Genomic DNA, 25178 nt, shown 5'->3' with positions numbered 1-25178 from the left:
ACACTATAAGTACTTAACAAAGCCAAGGATTTAATAAGATTTCATTCCCAAAGGTATAAAATATCTCTCAAGAAGCAACAGACAGGCCCTGGCCGGTTGGCTCAGCGGTAGAGCGTCGGCCTGGCGTGCGGGGGACCCGGGTTCGATTCCCGGCCAGGGCACATAGGAGAAGCGCCCATTTGCTTCTCCACCCCCCACCACCCCCTCCTTCCTCTGTCTCTCTCTTCCCCTCCCACAGCCAAGGCTCCATTGGAGCAAAGATGGCCCGGGCGCTGAGGATGGCTCCTTGGCCTCTGCCCCAGGCGCTAGAGTGGCTCTGGTCGCAGCAGAGCGATGCCCCGGAGGCGTGCCGGGTGGATCCTGGGCGGGCACATGCGGGAGTCTGTCTGACTGTCTCTCCCCGTTTCCAGCTTCAGAAAAATACAAAAAAAAAAGAAGCAACAGACACATAACAAACGCTTTCTTAAAGCAGAGATCATTTTTTTTAATGTTTATTTTATTGATTTTAGAGAGACAGAAAGGGAGGGGGAGAAAGAAACAGGGACACTAATCTGGTCTTGTATGTGCCCTGACCAGGAATCGAACTGTCCTTTTGCTTTGGGATCATGCTCCAACCAACTGAGCTATCTGGCCAGAGCTAAGCAGAGAACTTGTATATTGTTGGTCAAATAAGTTTGTAGATATGATATATATATATTTGCTCGCTTATAGTTTGCATTGGGTGTGGAGGACAGGCTGTAAGCAGGCAGGGTCATCATTATATCCTAAGGTTTAGTTTTAAGACTAAACCTTTCCCATCCTTTTAATACTAAGATCTTCTCAACACTAAGCTTTTCCCCAGGCCCTTGACTGCTGCATGATGTGGGGTGGTGCACTCTCATGAGGAACCCCATTATGCCTCAGATAAGTGACTTTGTATCAGAGACTTCCTTGTTTGTATATTGGATTAAGGGTTTTGATTTCTATACTATAAAATGGGGCAGAGGACCCCATGCTGCAGGAGAGGAAAGAAGGCCACTTGGAGGAGAGGAGAAGCAGCCAAGATGGTGGAATGCCGAAGGAGAAGCCAGTTTGTGCAGAGAGAAGGAGATGGAGAACAGAGGTGAATAAGGCCGGTGAGGTAGAAACCTTTGATTCTAGGAAACTCGGATGAGTCACTGGCTTTGGGAGCCCTGAATGGAAAGGGAAGTGTTTGCTCACTGTATTTCTCACTCGCCGGGTGCAAGCTAGGATTAAAGGTAATGAATGGCTCCCCAGTTCTTGGCTCCATTGTTTCATTACCATCTGTTCAAATCAAATGAGAACCTGCACGGGCCAGGCGGCTGTGATGGAGGCCGTGGCCACTGGCTTTACACATATATGTATATAAATATAAAACCCTGTTGGCCCATTTCATCTGGTTTTATCCTAACAATAAAATTACCTTCTGTGGGTCAAATAAGTTTGCAAATAAGATATGTATGTTTGCTCGCTTATAGTTTGCATTGGGTGTAGGGAACAGGCTATAAGCAGGCAGGGTCGTTATAGCCTAAGGCTTAGTTTTAAGACTAAACCTTCCCCATTAAGCTTTTCCCCACACCCTTGACTGTTGCATGATGTGGGGTGGTGCACTCTTATGAGGAATCCCATTTATGCCTCAGATAAGTGATTTTGTATCAGAGACTTCCATATTTGTATATTGGCTTAAAGGTTTTGATTTCTACACTACAAAGTGGGGCAGAACCGGGCCTCATCTTTCGCTCATTTCCTGAAATTAATATTGGAGAGGCAGCTAAGACTGCAAAGAGTGCTAAAGGAGAAGCCAGTTTGTGCAGAGAGAAGGAGATGGGGAACAGAGGTGAATAAGGCTGGTGAGGTAGAAACCTTGGATGAGTCAGTGGCTTTGGGAGCCCTGAATGGAAGGGAAAGTGTTTTCCCACTGTGTGTATTTCTCGCCCTCTGGGTGCAAACTAGGATTAAAGGTAATGGCCCACCAGTTCTTGGCTCTGCTGTTTCATTACTGTCTGTCCGAATCAAATGTGAACCTGCCCAGGCCGGGCAGCTGTGATGGTGGCCGTGGCTACTGGCTTTACACCTTTCTTCAAAAATAATTCTTTATATAAGGTCCTAAAATCCTTAAGTTAGGCATACCGGATATACTAATTTTAATTTCATTAACTATTTTAGTTCAAAATAAATCTGCAATACAATTAATGTTACTTTTTCAAGTTCTAATAGATTTTTTAAAAGGTAAAAATCAATGGATCTAGAAAGTAATATTTAAAAGTTAGCTTTGTGAATACAAACATAAGAGGAAGAATGAAAAAGTTTACTGAATAAAAGCAAGAGAAATAACATATATGTACTGGACACTGTTAGAGACTTTACATGCATGATCTCGTTTATCCTACAGTCTTCTGGATAAATAAGGGTATTGTGATTAAGGAGCTTGCATAAGGTCGCACAGCTGATAGTAATAGAGACCAAATTTGAATTCAAGCTAATATAATTCCCATATTTCTACCAAAGTATATCCTATAGCCACAGCCTTTTTATATCATACATAGAAAGCAATAAGGTACTAATGCTATTTTATTTTCATATTAGAACACTTAAACTCAAGTGGCATGTCACTGCTAACTCACAATGGCATGGCAATTTAAAATTTGTTCATATATCTAACACAGTAGTCACAATCACAGAAACATGACAGCTAGAGGGTGTGAGATAAATGGAGACAGCTGAGAAAAGAAGTAGTAAGGGGATGGAAAATAAAAAATATTATTACATGGAAAGTATCCAATAACTTCCTATAGGGAGAAATACTAATTTGATATTATATTTTAATTTAAAAACACATATAATCCCAAAACAAAACAGAAAATTCTATAATTATAGCATTTTTAATCATTATAATTGAGAAAATAATCTTAAAGGAAATAAAGTCCTAGCAGCGGGGCAGTTCTGGATGATGGCAAGAGATCATCTTGACTATGACCACAGGAAATTGTGGAAGTAGATAGAAAGTATACGTTAGTAAGATGGAGGTCAAGGAACACTAAACAAGGTTGTACATGATGACTTAAAGAGATGGTGAAACCAGCCTGACCAGGTTGCGGTACAGTGGATAGAGCGTCAGACTGGGACGCAGAGGACCCAGGTTTAAAACCCTGAGGTCACCACCTTGAGCACCGGGTCATTCGGTCTGCTGTAGCACCCCCTGCCCCCCCGCCACCCCCCCCCCCCCCCGTCAAGGCACATATGAGAAAGCAATCAATGAACAACTAAGATGCTGCAACAAAGAATTGAGGCTTCTCATCTCTCTCCCTTCCTGTCTGTCCCTATCTGTCCCTCTCTTTGTTACAAAGAAAAAAAAAATAGATGGTGGAACCTAGTGGGAAAATGTGACATACCAAAAGTATTCAGAAAGATGTTAGATGATAGCAATGAGAAGAAATAAAGATACAGTTAGATAGAATAAAATGACTGCAGGAGAGTTAATACGTAATCATCTATTAGGGCAGGATCCCCAAACTGCGGCCCCCTGAGGCCATTTATCCGGCCCCCTCCGCACTTCCAGAAAGGGCACCTCTTTCACTGGTGGTCAGTGAGAGGAGCATAGTTCCCATTGAAATACTGGTCAGTTTGTTGATTTAAATTTACTTGTAATGTATTAGTTTCAGGTGTACAGCATGATTTGGTATTTGTGTAATTGCAAAATGATCACCACAATAATTCCAGTTAATACCTGATACCATTCAGCTACAATTATTTTGTGATGAAAACTTTTACACAACTCTTAGCAACTTTCAAATATGCAAGATGGTATTATTAAGTAGTCACCATGCTATGTGTTATATGCCCAGAGTTGTGCAGCCATTACCACCATCAAATTTAGAGCATTTTCATCTGCCAAAAAGAGAGCCCACATACACCAGCAGCCAATCCTATCTCCCTGCCTCACCCCAATCTTAGACAACCAGTAAGCTTTCTGTTTCTATCTATTTGCCTATTTTGGACATTACATATAAATGGAATCATCATGTGTGTTCCCTTGTAACTGGCTTCTTTTACTTAGCAGAGTATCTTCAAGGTTCATCTATGTAGTAGCAAGAATCAATACTTTCACTCCCAGATAATAATTCCTTGTACAGATATAGCACATTTTATTTATCCATTCATCAATGATGGACATTTGGACTGTTTCCATTTTTTTGGCTATTAAGAATATCATTATGAACATTCACATACAAGTTTTTCATTTATTCCTTGTGGGCATATATATACTGCTTAGGAATGGAATTAGTAGGCCATATGGTAACTCTATGTTTAACATTTTGAGAACTGTTTTCTAAAGCAACTGTAATATTTACACACACCCCCGTATGTTATGAGGGTTCCAATTTTTCCACATTGTCACCAACATGTATCTGATCTTTTTGATTACAGCCATGCCAGGGGGTATGAAGTGTTATTTCATAAGGCTTTGATTTGCACTTCCCTAATGACTAATGATGTTGAGCATCATTTCATGTGCTTATTGAACATTAGTTTATCTTCTCTGGAGAAATGCCTACTCAGGTTCTTTACCCATATTTTAGTTGGGTGTGTCTTTGTTACTGAGCAATGAGAATTCTTTATATATTCTGGATAGAAGTCTTTTATCAGATTTATTTGCAAAATTTTTCTCCCATTCTATGGGTCTTTTTATTTTCTTAGTATCCTTTGAAGCACTTAAGTTGTTAGTTTGGTGATGTTCAAAGTATCTTTTTTCTTTTGTTGTTTATGCTTTTAGAAACAATTTGCCACCTGGGTTTGTAAATGAATTTTTATTAGAATATGGCCATGTTTGTTTGTTTATATACTGTCTGTAGCTCCTTCAAGCTAAAATTCCAGAGGTAAGAATATACAAAAGACTGTATGGTCCACAAAGCCTAAAACATGTATTATCTGGCCTTTTACAGAAAGTCTTCCAACTCCTGATCTAACACAATACCAATAACTCCCACCTACCCCTAACTTAAAATGAACAGCCTTCCTTCACTTGAAGGCGCTGTAAGCTAGATAGCCTTTGAAAAGAAACAGAATTTTGGTTATGGTAAACTAGGTACAGAAAATACTTACGTAAATAGGCTGACAATACAGGATGATAGCTATGTACTGGTGAGGGAAAAGGTATAGTATAAAATCAGAAGCTAAATATAATTTTCACCACCTACAATCCCATCAGAGTACCAAATAAAATACCATTCAGAGTATAAAATAAAATATTGAAAAGGTTGCTTTTACTACAATAAGGTCTCACCTCTGGCAAGCCAGAGACAGTTTTTAAGAACTTAACTGCTTTGGAAGGAGGAGGTCAAATGGTTCAAAATCCAGTTATAAGATAAATTAAGTACTAGGCAGGTAACGTACAACAGTGATGACTACAGTTAACACTGCTGTATGATATATAAGAAAGCTAAAAGAGTCAATTCTAAGAGCTCTCATCACAAGATATTTTCTTTCTTCTCTTTTTATTGTATCTATATGAGATGATGGATTTTAACTGAACCTGCTGTGGTAAATCAAACTATCACACTTTATGTCTTAAATTTATATTGATGTATGCCAATTATTTTTCAATAAAACTAAAAACAAAACAAAACATAAAAAAACCTTAACACCCAGAGTAAGGAATTTGATCTTTTTCTGGTGTACAAGAAAACATGAAGACTACAATGGAACCTAAGGAAGAAACTTGCTATGAAATTTGCAAGAAATTCTTCTTCTCTAGTAGAAAGAAACTTGCAAAACTGTTCCCTGCTATTCTCAGAGAGATGTTGGCATATGAACTTATGGCAACTCTGTCCTGACATGCTGAGCTTTAAAGTAAACCAAAACCTATGTCTCCTTGATGAAAATGAACAGTGGCACCAACTCTGGTTTGGGGCTTCTCATTTTCTGAAATAATGCCTTCCTTATTATTAGACCACTTTTAGTTGGGTATTTTGTTACTTGTAGCCCAAAACACTCTGATGTATTTTCTACTTTGTTATATGAAGTATATGAAAAATAGATCTGCCAAGAATACTACACACTAGTTTTTAGTAGTTTTATTTTCAAAAATTTAAACATTTTACACTTTATCACGCATCTTAGGTTATTTACTTTATTCAATACTCACAAGAACCCTAAATCAGGCAGCCTTGAGGTCATTTTTTTATTTTGGGTATTTTTCTGAAGTGAGAAGCAGGGAGGCAGAGACAGACTCCCGCATGTGCCCAATCGGGATCCACCGGCATGCCCACTAGGGGGCGATGGTCTGCCCATCTGGGGCATTGCTCCGTTGCAACCAGAGCCATTCTAGCGCCTGAGGCGGAGGCCATGGAGCCATCCTCAGCGCCCGGGCAAACTCTGCTCCAATGGAGCCTTGGCTGCCGGAGGGGAAGAGAGTGAAAGAGAGAAAGGAGAGGGAAGGGTGGAGAAGCAGATGGGTGCTCTACACTGCTGAGCCAATCTCCCAGGGCCTTGTGGCCATTTTACAGATGCAGATTACTCTAGTCTTCCAATTCTGTATTCCATACTTGTTCTATCACATTATATTATATCTCATAGTATCAAACTAAATTCATTGAAAGCAACATAATAAACAAAATGGTAAGTTTTCTTTCAGCACTTAAATAACTTTGACATTATATAATTCTGATGTGTGAAATAATCAAAATGAAGAATAAAATGCCCAAATAGCTGCTACACGTTAAGTTGAAACTGAGCAAGTACAGTGACCTGAAGAATCTAGCACCTTACAATAATAGCTCTACTACAGATTCATGCCTATGGCAGCTTTTACAAAATAAATTCATCTTATATTTGGTCTTCCTCTTTTTATGCTGCCTTCTGTTTTTTTTCCATCATTATCTTCTCCATAAAACCCTGCATTCTCATGATATGCCTGAAGTAGGGCAGCTGCAGTTTTGTCATTTTTGCCTCCAGCAATGATGAAAAATGTAACTGGAAGGCCTACTCACCAATCCATCATTTACATTTTTTAAATTAAATTTAATGAGGTGACAATGGTTATCAGAATCATAAAAGTTTCAGGCTTACATCTCAATTATACATGATCTGTATATTGAATTGTGTCCCTGTCACCCAAAGTCAAACCATCTTGCATCACCATATATTTGGTCCCTTTCCTCTGGTAATCACCATACTATTATCTATGTCTAAGAGTCTTAGATTTATATCCCACATATGAGTGAAATCATATAGTTCTTAGCTTTTTCTGACTTACCTTGCTTAGCGTAGTATTCATTCCATGAGAAAGACTACAATAGGAACAAGCTTTACAAAGATGACTAAAAATGCATCCCCTGCTCTAAAGGAGCCCACAGTCTAGGAGGAAAAGCAATTAAACACAATGAAAAGATACACTATAAGTTGCTTACAAATGGCCATTAATTGCCTGGGGATGGTGGCAACGTTTTCACAGAATGTCACTGGAATGGGATCTTTGTGTTTCCCAGACAAAGGGGAAGAACAATGCAGATGGAAGAAAAAGTACATGCAAAGGCATCAGTAAATGAAAAAGGATGAGGCATATATGAGAATCAAGAACTTGATGTGGATATAACATAAGGATAAACAGAAATAAGAATCACAACATGAGTGCCATGAAAGGAATTTAAATTATTAAGTCTAGAAGACATAGCATTGACTTTTTTTTTATATATAATTTTTTTTTTTTTTTACAGAGACAGAGAGTCAGAGAGAGGGATAGATAGGGGCAGACAGGAACGGAGAGAGATGAGAAGCATCAATCATTAGTTTTTCATTGTGACACCTTAGTTGTTCATTGATTGCTTTCTCATATGTGCCTTGACCGTGGGGCTGCAGCAGACTGAGTGACCCCTTGCTCGAGCCAGTGACCTTGGGGTCTCGAACCTGGGTCTTACGCATCCCAGTCCGATGCTCTATCCACTGTGCCACCACCTGGTCAGGCATAGAATTGACTTTTAAATAAGGCAGTGATACTAGATTTCTTCTTCTGAAGAAAAATTCTGGGTAAAATACAGAAGACTAAATGAAGAAGGAAGAAACTGGAAGCAAAAAGAGCAAAGCATTAAGTAGGTTATAGAAATAGTGCCCATGAGAAACAAACTGAATTGTAACAATGCCAGTGGCAATGGAGATGAAGAAGCTCATTCCAGAGGTATTTGGGCATCTAAATGAGAAGACATGCTTGTTATGGCATGATAATTATGTTCCTGGAAAAAATTTAATGTTCTTAACAACACAAAATTAAAAAATATGGCTTAAAAAAAAAAGAGTTGGAAGCAGACACTCAAAACCTACACACTCTGTAACCGGAGTGCTAACAAAACCAACAAAAATCCTAATGAGCACCTGACCAGCTGGTAGCACAGTAGACAGAGTGTCCGTCAGACTGAGACACAGAGGACCCAGGTTTGAAACCTCGAGGTTCTGGCTTGAGCGTGGGATCATAGGTATAACCCCAGATCACTGGTTTGAAACCCAAGGTTGCTAGCTTGAGCAAGGGGTCACTTGCTCTCCTGCAGCTCCCTGGACAAGGCACATATAAGAAAGCAATCAATGAACAAATGAGACTAAGAAGCCGCAACAAAGAATTGATGCTTTTCATCTCTCTCCCTTCCTGTCTGTCCCTAACTGTCCCTCTCTCTGTCTCTGTCACACAAACACAAAAAATCCTAATGAGCATTTTTAACATAAAATTGTCCTAAATAAGTAAGTATGGGACTTTTTAAAGTTTGGGGTTTTTTTTGTATTTTTCCAAAGTGAGAAGCAGGGGGGAGGCAGACAGGCAGACTCCCACATGCGCCCAACCAAATCCACCCGGCATGCCCACTAGGGGGTGATGCTCAGCTCATCTGGGGAGTTGCTCCACTGCAATTGGAGCCATTCTAGCGCCTGAGGCAGAGCCCATGGAATCATCCTCAGCGCCCGGGCCAACTTTGCTCCAATGGAGCCTTGGCTGCAGGAGGGGAAGAGAGATACAGAGAGGAAGGAAGGGGGGAAGGGTGGAGATGGGTGCTTCTCCTGTATGCCCTGACCAGGAATCGAACCTGGAACTTTCACACACCAGGCTGATGCTCTACCACTGAGCCAACTGGCCAGGGCCCAGGACTTTTTAAAGTTTAGATGAAAGTAATAAAAAAGTATAAGGTATATTTCAAGCTAAGTTATAAAAACAAAGAAAAAATGCAAAACCTCCTGGGGGGATTGTAAAACAAATTCTTCCAACACTGATACATGGCCAAACTGAGTCAAGAAAAAGAATATGGGCTATACGGATAGGATCCAGTATCACATGCTTCAGTTCACTACTTTCAACTGTGTTAGTGTATCCTGGACTCAGCTGCCACTACTTTATGGCACAAAGCACTAATATGCTAGGTATGTTATAACTACATTTTCTTCTTTATCAATCGTACGTGGGCCAGATTGGAATGCCTCAGAAGCCCCACAAACTAAATGACTGAGCCTCCCAGCCCCACATCAGGCAGGCCATGTTTCTATGTTTTACCCTTAGTAAAATGATGACTGCTTAAGACTTAAATAGCAGTAAAGGAGAGAAAAAGGAATACCAGGTTTCCAGACAGGAGTGAATGGACAGGGTTTCCATTAAGAAAAATTAGAGAATGGCCTGACCAGGCGGTGGAGCAGTAGACAGAGCATCAGCCTGGGATGCTGAGGACCCAGGTTCGAAACTCCAAGGTCACCGGCTTGAGGGAAGAGTCATCAGCTTGAGCATGGGATCACAGACACAACCCCACAGTCACTGGCTTGAGCCCAGGGGTTGCTAGCTTGAGCAAGGGGTTACTGGCTCAGCTGGAGCCCTCCACCCTCATCAAGGCACGTATGAGAAAAAGCAATCAATGAACAGCTAAGGTTCTGCAACAAAAAATTGATGCTTCTCATCTCTCTCCCTTACTGTCTGTCCCTATCTGTCTCTCACGTGCCAATAAAAAAATGAAAAATGAAAAATGAAAAATTAGGGAATGAATGAAGCACAAGAAGACAATAATGAATATAGTTTTAGTTATGTTGACTTTGGTGTCTTTTTAGAAATCCTTATTTAGATAAACATCCAGTAAGGAATTTGATCTGTAGACAAGAATGATATGGGCTCAAAATACAAATCAGTATAAAGGATACAATGAAACTTTGAGAATAAACAAAGAATTCATGCATTTAGTCATTTAACAAATATTTACTGAGTTCTTATCATATGTAGAAGCCAAAGCTGGCAACGGGACATAAGAGTGAAGAACTAATACAGTCACAATGCCCACTCTTAAGGAGCTCACATTAAATCAGGGGAACACAGAAAGCAACCAAACACCTACAGGACTAATTAAGCATGTGCTACACAGAAGACATAAAATGGCACACAGGAACATGGCCTAACACAGTGTAGGGGTGAAAGGCTCAGTCACTTACTTGAGGAGTTTTTGAAGCATTCCAACATAGCCTATGCAAAAAGCTCTGATGGTAGAATATATAGAAAAAACAGTGGCTAGAGTATAAAGAGAAAGCAAGAACATGGGAAGAAGCTAAAGTAAACAAAGCTCATGGAGTCTATGAGCTATGTTAAATATGGAATTTTAAATAGAAAAGATGATATAATCATATTTAAAAGTGCCTAGCCAGGAGGTGGCGCAGTGGATAGAGCGTAAACATGGGACGCTGAGGAAACCGGGTTCAAAACCTTGAAGTTGCTGGCTCGAGCACAGGCTCATCAGGCTTGAGCACAGACTCACCAGCTTGGGTGTGGGGTCACAGGCTTCAGCATGGGATCATAGACATGACCCCATGGTCGCTGGCTTGAAGCCCAAAGTCGCTGGCTTGAGCATGGGATCATTGGCTCAGCTGGAGTACCCTGCCCCCACCAAGGCACATATGAGAAAGCATCAATGAACAACTAAAGTGCTGCAACAAGATGATGCTTCTCATCTCTTTCCCTTCCTGTCTGTCTGTCCCTCTCCCTCTTGCACTAAATTAAAAAAATAAAATAGCCTAGAAACCAAAAGAGGAGAAAATTCCAAGAATTTCCAACAACGTCCAACATTACAAAGAAGTAAAGTAAGAACCAAATGAATCTAATGAGTAACTACAGGATTTCCAGACACTATTGTCACCACAATCTGAGATGTTGTTATTTCCACTTACAATGTACTAAATAATGCCTAGAGAGTTTCTGGTATTTATTCAGTCATATAGCAAATAAATGGCAGAATCAGAATCTAAATTCAGATCTTTTCAACTCCAAATCTCATGCTGGTTTGTAAGATTACTACCAACATAAGTTTCAGTGAAATGCAGGTACATACTATCATGATGGAAATATTTTATATCTACCTTAATGCAGTAACCACTAGCCACAATTTGCTACTGAGCACTTGTAATGCAGCTGTTGTGACTTAAGAACTGAACTTATAATCTTACTTAATTTTAATTCATTTAATTAAATTATAATTGTATTTAATTTAAATTTACTTTAACTACATTTAATTCATTTTGACTTAAAACAGCCACAGGTGGCTAGTGACTACCAAAGTGGACAACGGATCTAGACTGTAGCAGACTGAAAACAAGAAAAAGAACCAGAAATAGTGATCAAGAAGTATTATGGTAAAGGTAGGCACAGTGACAATCACACAGGGAGGCAAAGATTAAGTTTACTTATACATAAATTAACTATTTACTTGATAAATATTATTATGAGCTATCATATAATTCACAAAATTCCATTTTTAAAAAATAGATGCAACATAAACACATAAAATCACAGATTTCATTTATTATCTATTAGCATTTGTTTTTCCTGACATTCCAATTCTTATTAAATATTACCTTATAAGCAAATACTAGAAGATGCTAGCTTATTGTATGCCTATAATAAGACACTGCTTGAAGCATCACACTCATGAATGAAAGAAAATCATTCCTGAAACTAGGCAGATTTAGAATAAAAATGGAAGAGTATTACGCTAAATGAAATAAGCCAGTCAAAGAAAGACAAATACCATATGATTTCACTTATATGTGGAATCCAGTGAACAAAACAAATAGAAACAGACTCACAGATACAAACAGACTGACAGCTGTCAGAGAGGAGGGGGATTATGGAGCTGGCTGAAAAGGTAAACGGATTAAGCCAAGGGGGAAAAAAAAAATCACAGACGAAAAGAAATCACACACACAAAAAATTTTTTTTTTAAAGAATGAATAAAAATGTTAGTAGTTCTAATAAGGCTAATGGAAATGGTTTGATTCCTTTTGTAGGTTGCTATGCTTCATTCTCTTGTGGCCAGGTGTTAAAATGCATGTCTAATAACATACAAATAAAAAATAAATACTCTGTATTGTTTATGGAAGAAAAAGAGACCTAGCTAGAGAATCAATGACTTTAAGAAAACTACCAGAAAAACAAGTCAAAGTGATTATTTCATTTGCAGAAATGTTTTTTGGGGACAGCAATAGGGCTATTGACACAGCCCTACTATGACATCCTTAAGTAACTAACAAAAAACTCTAAGGAAGAAACCTGTAAGAACATATATGACTTGTTGAATTATCAGTGTTAAATTTAAAGGCTCTCCTATAAAAATCTTCAAATGTTTTAAATATTTATCGTATAAGACTACAGAAACCAAAGACAAATCCAAAAATATGTATGTCATTAGTCACATTTCATTTCAAAATTTTATTCCTATGCCAAATCTATACATTAGCTTTAATTACAGTGTCAAACTCATGACCACAAAGAGAAGTCCAAGAAGAAAATTCAGCAAGGGAGACTGGATGTACGCTGTTGAAGAAAAGATTTACTTGGAAAGGGTAAAAGTGAAGAATTTTTAATCTGGAAAGCCTGAAATAAAATAGATGCTTTATCCACTGCACTTCCAAGGTCGTTTTCTTTTTAATTTAAGAAACTGTTATCCAAGAGCCCTGGCCGGTTGGCTCAGCGGTAGAGCGTCGGCCTGGCGTGCGGGGGACCCGGGTTCGATTCCCGGCCAGGGCACATAGGAGAAGCGCCCATTTGCTTCTCCACCCCCACCCCCTCCTTCCTCTCTGTCTCTCTCTTCCCCTCCCGCAGCCAAGGCTCCATTGGAGCAAAGATGGCCCAGGCGCTTGGGATGGCTCCTTGGCCTCTGCCCCAGGCGCTAGAGTGGCTCTGGTCCTGACAGAGCGACGCCCCGGAGGGGCAGAGCATCGCCCCCTGGTGGGCAGAGCGTCGCCCCCTGGTGGGCGTGCCGGGTGGATCCCGGTCAGGCTCATGCGGGAGTCTGTCTGTCTCTCCCCGTTTCCAGCTTCGGAAAAATACCAAAAGAAAAAAAAAAAAAAGAAACTGTTATCCATATAGTTAATGCTTCATAAGGTGGTAAGTGGAAATTTTTCAATGTTCTAGTAAAATACTATTTTCCTTGTAAGTAATTTCATAAGAATACTCTCATAGTTCAGACATATTTCTCTTCTTAAATTTATTGATTTGAGCCAGAGAGGAAGGGAGAGAGGGGGAGAGAGAGAGAGAGAGAGAGAGAGAGAAACATCGATCTGTTCCTGAATGTGCCCTGACCAGGGATCAAACCCACAACCTCTGAGCTTCAGGTCGATGCTTAATGAAGCAATCCGGCCAGGGCCAGACACCTTTTAAAATACCAACTTCAATCATTATGATATTGCTACCTGATTAGAAAAATTATGCTGAATTGTTTCTGACTCAATGTTTACATTTGTAATGAGTAATGGTATCATTAAAAACTCCAAGTCTGACCTTTGTAAATCTTTTTAATAAAAATTAGATTATAAAGAAGTTAATAAATCCATACACAACCCCAGGTTTTTTTTTTTTAAAAAGGTTTGACCACTGGGACAGAGCGTCAGCTGGAATGCTGAGATTGTGGGTTTGAAACCTCAAGGTCACCAGCTTGAGCTCAGACTCATCAACATGATACTGGGGTTGCTAGCTTGAGCAAGGGGTTACTTGCTTGGCTGTAGACACCCCCACACCCCCCCACACACACACCAAGGCACATATGAGTAGCAATCAATGAACAACAAGGTGACACAACTATAAGTTGATGCTTCTCATCTCTGTGTCTGCACCCTCTCTCCCTTCCTGTCTGCCTCTCTTTAAAAAAAAAAAAAAAGGAAGACTATAGTGATCAATACAAAGGGAATGGGTGACCAGGAAAGTGTGGTTTTTTAATCAAATGTATTAATGGTATCCTTATAACTTAAAAAAAAATGAGTATCTACAATTGTATGTTCCCTTTACATAAAATCAGAACTCAGAAAAGGGATCCTTTAGATCCATGTAATTTGCTCAGACGTTCCTAAGACTGACAAAAGAGTACTAAATGCTTTTCTTGTTAAAACTTCTGTTTCCCAGATTCACATTTTTGGTCATTGATCCAATGTTGTCCTTTCCTGGGTCCACCACTTAGTATTTAATCATATTTACTTAATACCCTGTTAACTGCCTATCAAATCCCCCAAAATTGATATTATAATCCTTTTCCATACTCCTCAATCTCACCCCATCTGCCTCAGCCTCAATCTCAACTTCAGCAGATAATCTTGCCTGAAACTATCTCAAGTTACTGAGATGATTTAGGCCACCTGGTATGAACTACATTATTAAAACATATCTGTTGCCATGGCCTACTTTCCTCAACCGGATTTTCTCCCTCTATTTTGATGTCTTTCTTTTCCTTTTATCCCTCTTCTTTCTACCACTTCTAGGAGTCGTTCCATCAATCATCCTCTTTCTTACCTCTCCCTCTCCTGGCTTCCCTTCTAATTTTAACGAATACTGTCAACCCCCTTCCTTTCCAGTGCCCTTTTAAGGTTGATATTGTGCCTAAAACACAGAAGGGTAAAGTAAGTCTCCATAAAATTCAGAGAAGAGATGGTAAAACTGCTCTTTGAGTTCTGTCGAATATTTTAAGTATAAAAATGTTTAAAAAGGAATACCTACATCTCCTATCCTAAAAGAATTACCCCAATTATAAATCACTTAACTGTTCTTTGTCCTCTTCTTCATGTCTCAAAAAGTAACTGACACTCATTCCCTCCACTGCCTCATCATCACTTAGTCCTTTATTCCACTTATTCATTCACACATTCCTTCTTCAAACACTTCTTAATATCTATTATATATACCAAGTATTTGGAATAAAACAGTGAACAGACAACAAGGACTCTGCATTCTCAGTTTACATTCCCTTGAAATCTTATTTTCATTACCCAGAATTTAACTGAGTTACTGTCTTAAAGATGAGGACTTATATAATAGTCTTCATTTTTATCTCCTTCCCTCTCATGTTAACAAATAAGAAAAATCCCTCTTCTTGTCTAAGGACAGTCATATGCCTTCCTATCTCTTTACTCATACTATCAAATAATTCCATCTTAATCCCGCTCAATCTTCAACTCCACCTTCTTTCCTGGCTTGTTCCTTTGTCTTCAAAATATATAAATTCTTACTCAAAACTAAATTCTCTTTGATCTTTCCCTCCTACTAGTCAAAGCTTCAAAGAACAGTCTAGACCAGGGGTCTCAAACTCGCGGCCCGCTCACCAATTTTGTGCAGCCCACAGACTGGCCTGCAGACTAATCCACGAAGTTTGATTAGTCTGCGGGCCGCACAAAATTGGTGGGCGGGCCGCGAGTTTGAGACCCCTGGTCTAGACCCAATGTCTGGCTACAACCCATTTATTCCTTAACTCACTGCCATCCTGGCTTTCCTGGCTACCAGTACAAAATGGTGTTGCTGTCGTTATGTGTTTGTTTTTTTCTGAAGTGAGAAGCAGGAAGGAAGAGAGACAGACTCCCACATGCATCCAATTGGGATTCATCCAGAATTCCCACTAGGGGACAATGCTCTGCCCATATCTGGGGCGTTGCTCTGTTACAACTGGAGCCATTCTAGCACCTGAGGCAGAGGCCATGGAGCCATCCTCAGCACCTGGGCCAACTTTGCTCCAATGGATCTTTGGCTGCAGGAGGAGAAGAGAGAAACAGAGAGAAAGGAGAGGGGGAAGGGTGGAGAAGCAAATGAGCACTTCTCCTGTGTGCCCTGGCCGGGAATTAAACCCGGGTTATCCACACGCCAGGCCAACCAGCCAGAACCTGTTGTTCTTTTTAAATTACCTTTATTTATTGATTTGACAGAGAGAAACATCAATTTGTTGTCCTACTTATTTATTTATGCATTTATTGGTTGAGCTTGTATATGCCCTGACCAGGAATCCACAACCTTGCTGTATTGGGACAATGTTCTAACCACTCAGGGTTGAGTGTTGGTTTTTTTGTACTGTTCCCAAAGTCACCTGATCCCTCCAGACACTTAAGTTCTCTTTCCTGATCTCTGCAGTATCTAGACACTGCTCACTCCTTCAGATCTGACACCATTCTGCTAATTTTTCAGACAGGATGAAGAGGTTCCTCAGACTCTACCTGACTTTTTAATGCAATGTTATTTAAGGTTTGCACTCTTCTCATTTTATATTCTTTTTTATTATTATTATTCATTTTAAAGAGGAGAGAGAGAGAGAAAGGGGGGAGGAGCAGGAAGCATCAACTCCCCTATGTGCCTTGACCAGACAAGTGCAGGTTTCAAACCGGCAACCTCAGCGTTCCAGGTCGATGCTTTATCCACTGCGCCACCACAGGTCAGGCTCATTTTATATTCTTTCTCTGTAGGATTTCATACAGTTTCAAGTATACTTAATGCAAATACAAAGACAATGCTCAAATTCTTATTCCAGATCCAGACTTCTCTTCAGAGCTCTGGATATAAATAGCCAATTACCTGTTGGCACTATTTACCCAGATTATCCATGACTACTTTAAATTCAGCATGTCCAAAATAGAAATCATCAGCACTCTCCCAAATTTCATTATCCTTTATCTTCTATGCAGCCAATGTGTATTTCTGACAAGTCCCAGATGATGCTGATGGTGCTAGCTCAGGATCAACATCTTGAGAATCACTGCTCAAACATGTTGCCTCTTCCTACGTCCAGGCTATCAAGTTCCAGGCCATAGTATCTATGCAGCAAGAACTGTTAGTATTTCACAGCACCCTGTCCTATTGAACTTACAATCCTGCAACAAAGCCTTCCAAACATTAAATACCAGTAAAAGGAGAAGAGTAGAGATGAAACAAGTCATTACAGAAAAGTGAAAGTTTCTTCAGGATGGGTTAGCATTTCCCATGTATCCCTAGAACCAGATCTGACCCAAGTTGGCGCTCAATAAATATTTGCTGAATGCATGGCACTATCATCTATTCAGTCACCCAAGTCAGAAGCCACAAGAGGCTTCACTCCCACTCTTCCCCATAATCCAATCATCACCAAGTCCTATCTTCTACCTCCTAAATAAGTCTGTTTCATACTTCTGCTCCATATGCACTGTTACATTCTTTCAAGTCCTTAGTTCTCGTATGAATTACAGTGATTTCTGAATTGGTCCCCATGTGTAGAATCATCTATCCTATTTTATTATCCACATGGCCACCAAGTTGATCTCTTTAAAAAAGTACAGTAGTCTCCCCTCATTCACATTTTGCTTCCCATGGTTTCAGTTACCTTCGGTGAACCAAAGTCCAAAAATATTAAATATAAAATCCCAGAAATAAACAGTTCATAAGTTTTAAATTGGTTGCCATTCAGAGTAGCATGATGAAATCTCACACCACCCCGGTCAGTCCCACTCCATTCCACCTAGGATGTGAAGCATCCCTTTGTTCATAATATTCACACTGTATATTCTACCTGCCCATTAATCACTTAGTAACTATAGTGATTGTGTGTGTGAGAGAGGCCAAACTTTTATTATAGCATATTGTTATAATTGCTCTATTTATTAACTTTTGTTGTCAATCTTATTGTTCCTCATTTATAAGTTAAACTTTATCATGTGTATGTATATATGTATGTATGTATAGGAAAAAACATTATACATATGTAGGATTCAGTACTATCCAGGCATCAACAGGGGATCTTGGAAAGTATCCTCCTTGGAAAATGGGGGAAACTACTGTAAATGTGACAATGTCATTCTCCTGCTTAGAAATAATAGCTTCCCACTGGCTTTAGGAAAAAAATGTAAGCCCTTTCATGTTACATGCAAACCCCACTATGATCTTGACTCAATCTACCTACCCACTCTCTCTTCCTTTCACCCTAACCCTCCACTTTCCAGACATGCTGAACAGACTTGAAAACCTCATACCTCCAAAGCTTTTGACATGATCTTAGCAAAAAGGCCAAGAAGCAATCACCTAGTCTTACAACATAGAGCTCTGATCTAGAGCAACTTTCCCAACGGCTGAACACTCATCCTTTTAAGACTCAGTTCAGACACCATCTCTTCCAGAGTTTTCTTTCAGTGACATTCATCTCCCTACCCCATCCCCACCCCAGTTTAGATTTAGCCTCCACCCTGACATATGCTCTTACAACACCCATTTTAGTTTGTCATTTACTCTATTTGAGGAAGTTCCTTGAAAATTATAATTTTGTCTTATGTTTATATAGTCAGTACTAGGTATATTAAGAGAAACTCAACTAAAATTTAAGTAAATATATTCCTTGCTATTCTCTAAACAGTGGCTTTCAAAATTCGGCATATAAAAAAATTCAGCATATAGCAGAATTTCCTGGAAGATCTATAAAAATCAAGATTGTTTGGTATCATTCCAAGTTTTTCATTCAGCTGGTCTGGTTAACAAGTTATCAGATGATGCTGATGCTGTTGGTCCAGGAATATTTTATCAGTGCTCCAAACACGCTGTCTCTTCCCATCTCTTGGACTTTAAAGAATCTTCTCCTAGCTGCCTCCAATTTGGTCTACAGCAAGCCTAATCATCATTTTAGACCCAGCTCAATTGTCACCTCCTTCATAAAACTTTCCCTAACCTCAGATAAAACTGATCTTGCTCTTCCCTCAATATCTACTGGGCTTCGTGTACATTATTCATATAATAACTCATGCTAACTTTTTCACATCTACTGAGACTTATCTTACATTCTCTACTTAAATGAAGGCAGAAAACACGCTTTAATTATTTTACTATCCTGCACAACCAAGCACAATAACCAGTGAACAAGTGTTTGTTGATATGAATGAATCCCTGTTGCTTGCCCAACTCTGGGCCCTTTGTCTGACTTGCTTAATCCTTCTGGCCCAAGCTCACTTCCTTATACAGCTTTGTACTTTTGCTTGCCTTACACCTATGACAGATGCCTGATCCGCCCACAATGATCCTCCCTTCTCATTGCTGACTTACCTGTAGTCAGCTTCTTTACCTTTTACTAAGCCTTTTTAATTTTCTCATCCACTATGTGACATAATGGGTGAAGAAATTTTCTCATGACTGATGTGAATTTCTGCTGGCCACAAGCCTTTCTTTTGTCAAAGAATCTAAATTAACTTGACCAGGCGGTAGCGCAGTGGATAGAGCAACGGACTGGGATGCGGAGGACCCAGGTTCGAGACCCCGAGGTCGCCAGCTTGAGTGCGGGCCCATCTGGTTTGAGCAAAAGCTCACCAGCTTGGACCCAAGGTCGCTGGCTTGAGCAAGGGGTTTCTTGGTCTGCTGTAGCCCCACAGTCAAGGCACATACGAAAAAACAATCAATGAACTAAGGTGTTGCAACGAAAAACTAATGACTGATGCTTCTCATCTCTCTCCGTTCCTGTCTATGTCCCCATCTATCCCTCTCTCTGACTCTGTCTCTGTAAAAAAAAAAAAAAAAAAAAAGAATCTAAACTAGATAGAATATGTGATGTACAACTCTAAGTGCAGTTAGTTAATGTAAACAGTAGCAAATGTGTTTTAAATTGTATTTACAGACCATGAAGATAATTTTAATAAAAAGTTTAAAACACAATGTCATAAGACCATTTATAAAATTTAAAGTTGCCCTAAGTAAAAAAATTTAAAATAGCTAATTACTTATGCAGTATGTTCATAAATGCATCCGAAACAAAACTCCTATCATTCCAATAACAACAGATACAAAAGCCTGGTCATATTTCTAAATTATACTAAGCACATACTAAAAACTATTTCTGATATGTGAAAAGTTAACTAGGTTTCTAAAAATGCCCCTACAAAATTTACTCCTTTAAAAATTACTCAAGACAGCCTGACCAGGTAGTGCCGCAGAGCATCGACCTGAACATTGACAGAACCAAGATTCAAAACCCCAAGGTTGCTGGCTTGAGCGTGGATTCATAGACATGACCCTATGGTCGCTGGCTTGAGCCCAAGGTTGCTGGGTTGAGCAAGGGGTCACAGGCTCAGCTGGAGCCCCTCCCCCCACACACCCACTCATCAAAGCACTATGAGAAAACAATCAATGAACTAAAGTGTCCCAGCTATGAGTTGATGCTTCTCATCTCTTTTCCTTCCTGTCCCTCTCTCTCTTCCTTTCTCTCTAAAAAATATTTTAAAAAATAAATAAAAATTACTCAAGAGACTTTTCAATCACAGAAACCTCAACATTCTACTATTTTATTCTTTTTCAACTGCTTTACATATAACACTGAAATACTCGAAATAAAATGGTACATGTCTACACAGAGAAATAATCGTGAAGATATCCGTTCACTTATTTCAATAACATCTATAGTATTTATTTTATCAAAGGCAACTGGCCATTAGTGATTTAGGGAAAATTATTAGGAGCTCAGTACTCAGTGTTTTATATTTACATATGTAATGGCCATTCCACCAGGATGCTCACATATATTTATCACATAAACAGTTTAAAACTCAGAGATGGCCTGAGCAGGAGGTGGCACAGTGGATAGAGCGTCGGACTGGGATGCAGAGGACCCAGGTTCGAGACCACGAGGTCACCAGCTTGAACGTGGGCTCATCTGGTTCGAGCAAAGCTCACCAGCTTGGACCCAAGGTCGCTGACTTGAACAAGGGGTTACTCAGTCTGCTAAAGGCCCATGGTTAAGGCACATATGAGAAAACAATCAATGAACAACTAAGGTGATGCAAGGAAAAACTGATGATTGATGCTTCTCATCTCTCTCCGTTCCTGTCTGTCTGTCCCTACCTATCTCTCTCTCTGACTCTGTCTCTGTAAAAAGAAGAAAAAAAACCTCAGAGATGAAGGGAGGGAAAGACATATTCTCAGAGAAAAAAGATACATTACTTTTAAGGAGGCAACTAAAATGAATACCTGTCAGAAAAGATTCTTAACAGTTTCAATCCAATCTAATATCCATAAATTAATTCATAAATTAAAATCTACTGACAAAAAATATAAATATAAGTATGTTCAGGATACCCAGTAAAAGTTATAGTAAAATTTTCAAGGGGAGTGAAAACTTTCAGAATTGTATGCTCAGTTAACTAGAAAAATGAACAGAATCACTCCAAAGCCATATTCAAGTTAATCAATATCCCATATGGCAGAATCAAGCTATGGCCTTGATACTTTAAAACCAGTGCTATGTTACCAGACCAAATAATCCTAAAGTTGGGAAGCCATTGTCAGAACAAATTATGTAGGTCCTGAGATAGTATTGAGAGGATAGTAGACAAGAGCCAAGTAATCAGAAAAAAAAAAAAATACTGAAAAGAAAACCACATGGAAATGGAAATAATGACCTGGAATAAAGCAGTATTAGATGGTAAATCTTAAAATATTTTTTAAAGTCCTGGCTGGGTAGATGAGTTGGTAAGAGCATCCTCCTGATAAGCCAAGGTTGAAGGTTTGCTGCGTGTCCAGGAATCAACCAATGAACGCATAAATAAGTGGAACAAATTGATGTTTCTTTCTCTCTCCCTCTCAAATCAATAAATAAAAACTTTAAAAACATTAACATTTAAGGAAACAAAGAATACAGGGAAAATAAATTTAAGAGCTAAAGGAGAATTTCCTAAATTCTGTCTGTTGTTCAAAAAAGGGGGGGAGTGTGTACTGGGGGAATACACTACAAGAAAAAAAACTGCAAACTAGATTATTCCGCTATATAATATACAAACAACAAATGGCTAGATCATTGTTCTCAAAAATTCGCTATTTATATGTAAGCATTTACTGAAAGGCACAAAGATCTTCAAGATTCTGACCTTCAAGTAAGACATATGTATAAGAACGCTGTATATAGATGACTACAGATACGAGTTGTTTTGTGTAATGGTCTGGAAAAGTCTAAATTTTGTAACTCCTGAGCTGAAGTCTCTGAGATGGCTTCCAAGTTGGCAGGGAAAAACTTCTACATATCAAAATCACTAATCATTTATTAAGTCTGTTCCTAAGTACACTAATAAGTGCACTTAATCATTTAACCTGTTTTATGTAAAAGCTAATTTACTTTAATATTCTAATTTCACCTTCTTCCAGCACAATCACATCAAATTGAGTTTAAGTTGCAATCAACGGAAATTCTTCCCTAATCCATCACTCTGTTTTGAAATACCTAAATTCTACATACAGGATAAAACACAATTAAAAGGTGCAAGAAATTACCCAGTGTCAGTCTAAAAATCTTCTGCAAATTGTTTAAAGACTTTTAGGAAAAGTATTAACCACCAAATCACATGTTCGAATCTCTGATACACATGGAAAAGCACTGCGAACCTTTACTACCCTGAACACAATTCTTGACTGCAAAAGGAAACTACTCCGGCCACCCCGGAGCAAGAGAATCGGTAACGGGCTAAAAGGGTGTCGTTGATTTCTTGGCTACAGTGACAGAGGCGGGAGACACACCCCTAGCGTCGGTTTGAAACACTACAGCAGTGGATTCTACCTAGGGATTACTGTGAGGGTAAGGAAAGACAAATTTAAATCGCCATGATTCAAAAACAACCACAAGAGAAACGAAGGTAACAAAGAAAACGAAAAACCCTTGGTAGTAAGAGAGCATTAAAAAAAAAAACCAGGCATCCCCATTTATCAGAGACTGACTTATGCTATGTTTTCATGACTATCCACCTTGGCCCTTTCCGGTTCGCCAGTGCAGAGGGGAAAGCAGCAGCGAGAGAAGCCCCGTAAGGCTGCACACAGCAGCGAAATAAACACCAACAGGAGAGGGGGAAGTGAGTGGCAGGATTCCTGCCAAGACTCACTGCTTGAAAATGGAGTGGGAGTGGGAGAAAGAGTGGCTCTGGAAAGTGGGTCTTATATAAACAGTCATTTGTCACAGATTCCCTTACGGTTTCGGAATACCGCATAACTTGAGAGTCTGGGGGTGCAAGGGGGCTCCACATGGAGGAGGGTCCGAAAGAAGTAATGCGGGGGGCAAAGGGACAGCACCAGGCCGATGGCCCGGAGGGGGTTGGGAAATGCAGGCAGAGGCGGAATCCCGGCGGCCGCAAGGGAGGGGGCGCCGCAGAGGCCCGGGGCCCCCACTGTCCTGTCAGGCTGCCGCCCGACGCCCCCGCGGCCAGGGGCTCTCGGACCTGCCGCGGCATCAGCCCGGACCGGATCTCTCGAATCTTCCAACCGGGGGAAGCCGACCAGGGGCGTCGGGGCTCGCCCCCGCCCCTGGACGCAGCGGGCGGGGGAGGGCTGGTGCATAGGGGAAGCAAAGGTCTCACCATTTTGCCAGGCGGTCGGCGGCGGCTCGGACGGAGAGAGTGTTGGCGCTCAGACGGGCTCCCGCAGGAAGCGGCGGCGGCGGCGGCGGCCCAGCTGCACTGGCTGGGGCGGCTGCGGCCCTCGGGACGCCCGCGGGGGAGGGGGTGCGGACTGGGGGAGGGGAGGCGGCGCCGCGGGGCCCGCGCCGGCCGGGTGACTGGGCAGGCGGGAGCGGGCGGGCGAGAAGAAAAATTAAGATCGAGATTCAGAGAGCGGGAGAAGAGATGGCGAAAAGGAGGAGAGGCAAAGAGGACGGGGGAGGGAGAGAGAGAGAGAGAGAGAGAGAGAGAGAGAGAGAGAGAGAAGACGGGGCCAGGCGGCTCGGGGGCTGCAGCCTCGTGCTCACGCCGGAGCCGTGACGGACTCACTGCAGTGGCTCGCGCTGACCCGCAACCTCAAGGCACGAAAAAGGGGGAGGGCGGGAGAGGGAGGGGAAAGCAGAGCGCAGCGGGGCGGAGGGCGGGGGCGCGCGGAGCCGGCGGCGGGGGTGGGGCTTCCGCGAGTGCCGCACATCCGGGCACCCGCGCGCGGCTCGGCGGCGGCGGCGGCCGCGGCGCTCTGGCGAGCTCTGGTTGGGGAGCGCGGAGCGCGCCGACACGCCCGCCCCTCCGCCGGCCGCCCCTTGCGTGCGGCGCCGAGGGGGGACAGGGGCGGGGTCGCGGACGTCTGTGACGTTGCGCGGCGAAGCTCTTCCTGTCATGTGGCTGGAGGAGGGCGTGCGGGAAAGGCAGGGCTGGGAGGGGAAGGAGGAAATGCGAGGGTTCCCCGGGAGGGAGGAAACGCTGAGGGTGTGGGAGTCGCGGGCGGACGAGGACCTGGCCCCAGAGGTGGGAGTCTCGTGGGGGAGGAGGAGCAGATGAGCGGCGTTAACGTGTCAGAACCACCCAGACACCGTACTGAAAGGAGTAAAATCCAAGCCTATGGGCTAGAGCGAATCAATTTGTGCCTGAAGACCGGTATCTTTCCATCAGCATACCGACTTGGACCCATTGCTTGGAGCATCCACACTGTTGTCACCCCGCTGCAGCACTCAGGCCTGCACTCCAGAATGAGTTGGTTGGCACAGTCAGGAGCTGGGTTGGAAAGACCGGGAGACAAGCCAAAGCTGGCCGCAGCTTGAGGCGTGGGAGCCACAGGACAACCGAGCGGAGGGGCTGCTTCCTACTCTTGCCAAGGCTTTCTCAGCCAGCTCAGCATTTTCTGTAAAACCTTCCAGGCTGCCTTCTGAAGGGTGCAGCAGTGTTTTTGGAAAACGCCCACTTGTTCCTTTAGTAAGACTGTATCCACTTTGGAGGCAATTACCATTCCCAGAAAATTGAAGCTTCAGTGGGAAATGGGAGTCCAGTAAAGCAAGAGGAGAGAAAATTATGTTCAGGGGAAATAAAAGAGAGCCGACAGAAGTGTGATAAGGATAATGAAGCAAACATTTTGCAACAATTTTAACTAGTTATTCCTTTTCAAATCTTTATAAACTCGTGTGCGTTTAAGTGTGAAAAAGGGAAGGAATGTTTTCTGAGTGGTCGGAAACTCCTTACTGACAAATCCTTTGAGT

At 41.3% G+C, this 25178-nt stretch overlaps 2 protein-coding genes and 1 pseudogene across 2 annotated transcripts in view; 1 reads left to right on the top strand and 2 right to left on the bottom strand.

Annotated features, from left to right (window-relative positions):
* The window catches only part of PPP3R1 (protein phosphatase 3 regulatory subunit B, alpha), an 86985-nt gene extending 62958 nt beyond the window's left edge, over window positions 1-24027 (bottom strand). Inside the window, exon 1 of the mRNA XM_066378097.1 lies at window positions 23587-24027. Coding sequence (XP_066234194.1) covers window positions 23587-23589 — 3 coding nt within the window. The 5' untranslated portion in view covers window positions 23590-24027. The remainder of the gene's footprint in view (window positions 1-23586) is intronic.
* C1D (C1D nuclear receptor corepressor) overlaps window positions 1-25178 on the bottom strand; it is a 495080-nt gene that overhangs the window by 179510 nt on the left and 290392 nt on the right. The gene's annotated exons all lie outside the window — the stretch shown is intronic.
* LOC136401657 (small nucleolar RNA SNORA26) lies at window positions 14844-14955 on the top strand (annotated as a pseudogene).

The sequence above is a fragment of the Saccopteryx leptura genome, chromosome 3, assembly GCF_036850995.1.
Source record: "Saccopteryx leptura isolate mSacLep1 chromosome 3, mSacLep1_pri_phased_curated, whole genome shotgun sequence".
In the NCBI taxonomy this organism is placed as follows: Eukaryota; Metazoa; Chordata; class Mammalia; order Chiroptera; family Emballonuridae; genus Saccopteryx; species Saccopteryx leptura.
This window is presented reverse-complemented; position numbering and strand designations above follow the sequence as displayed.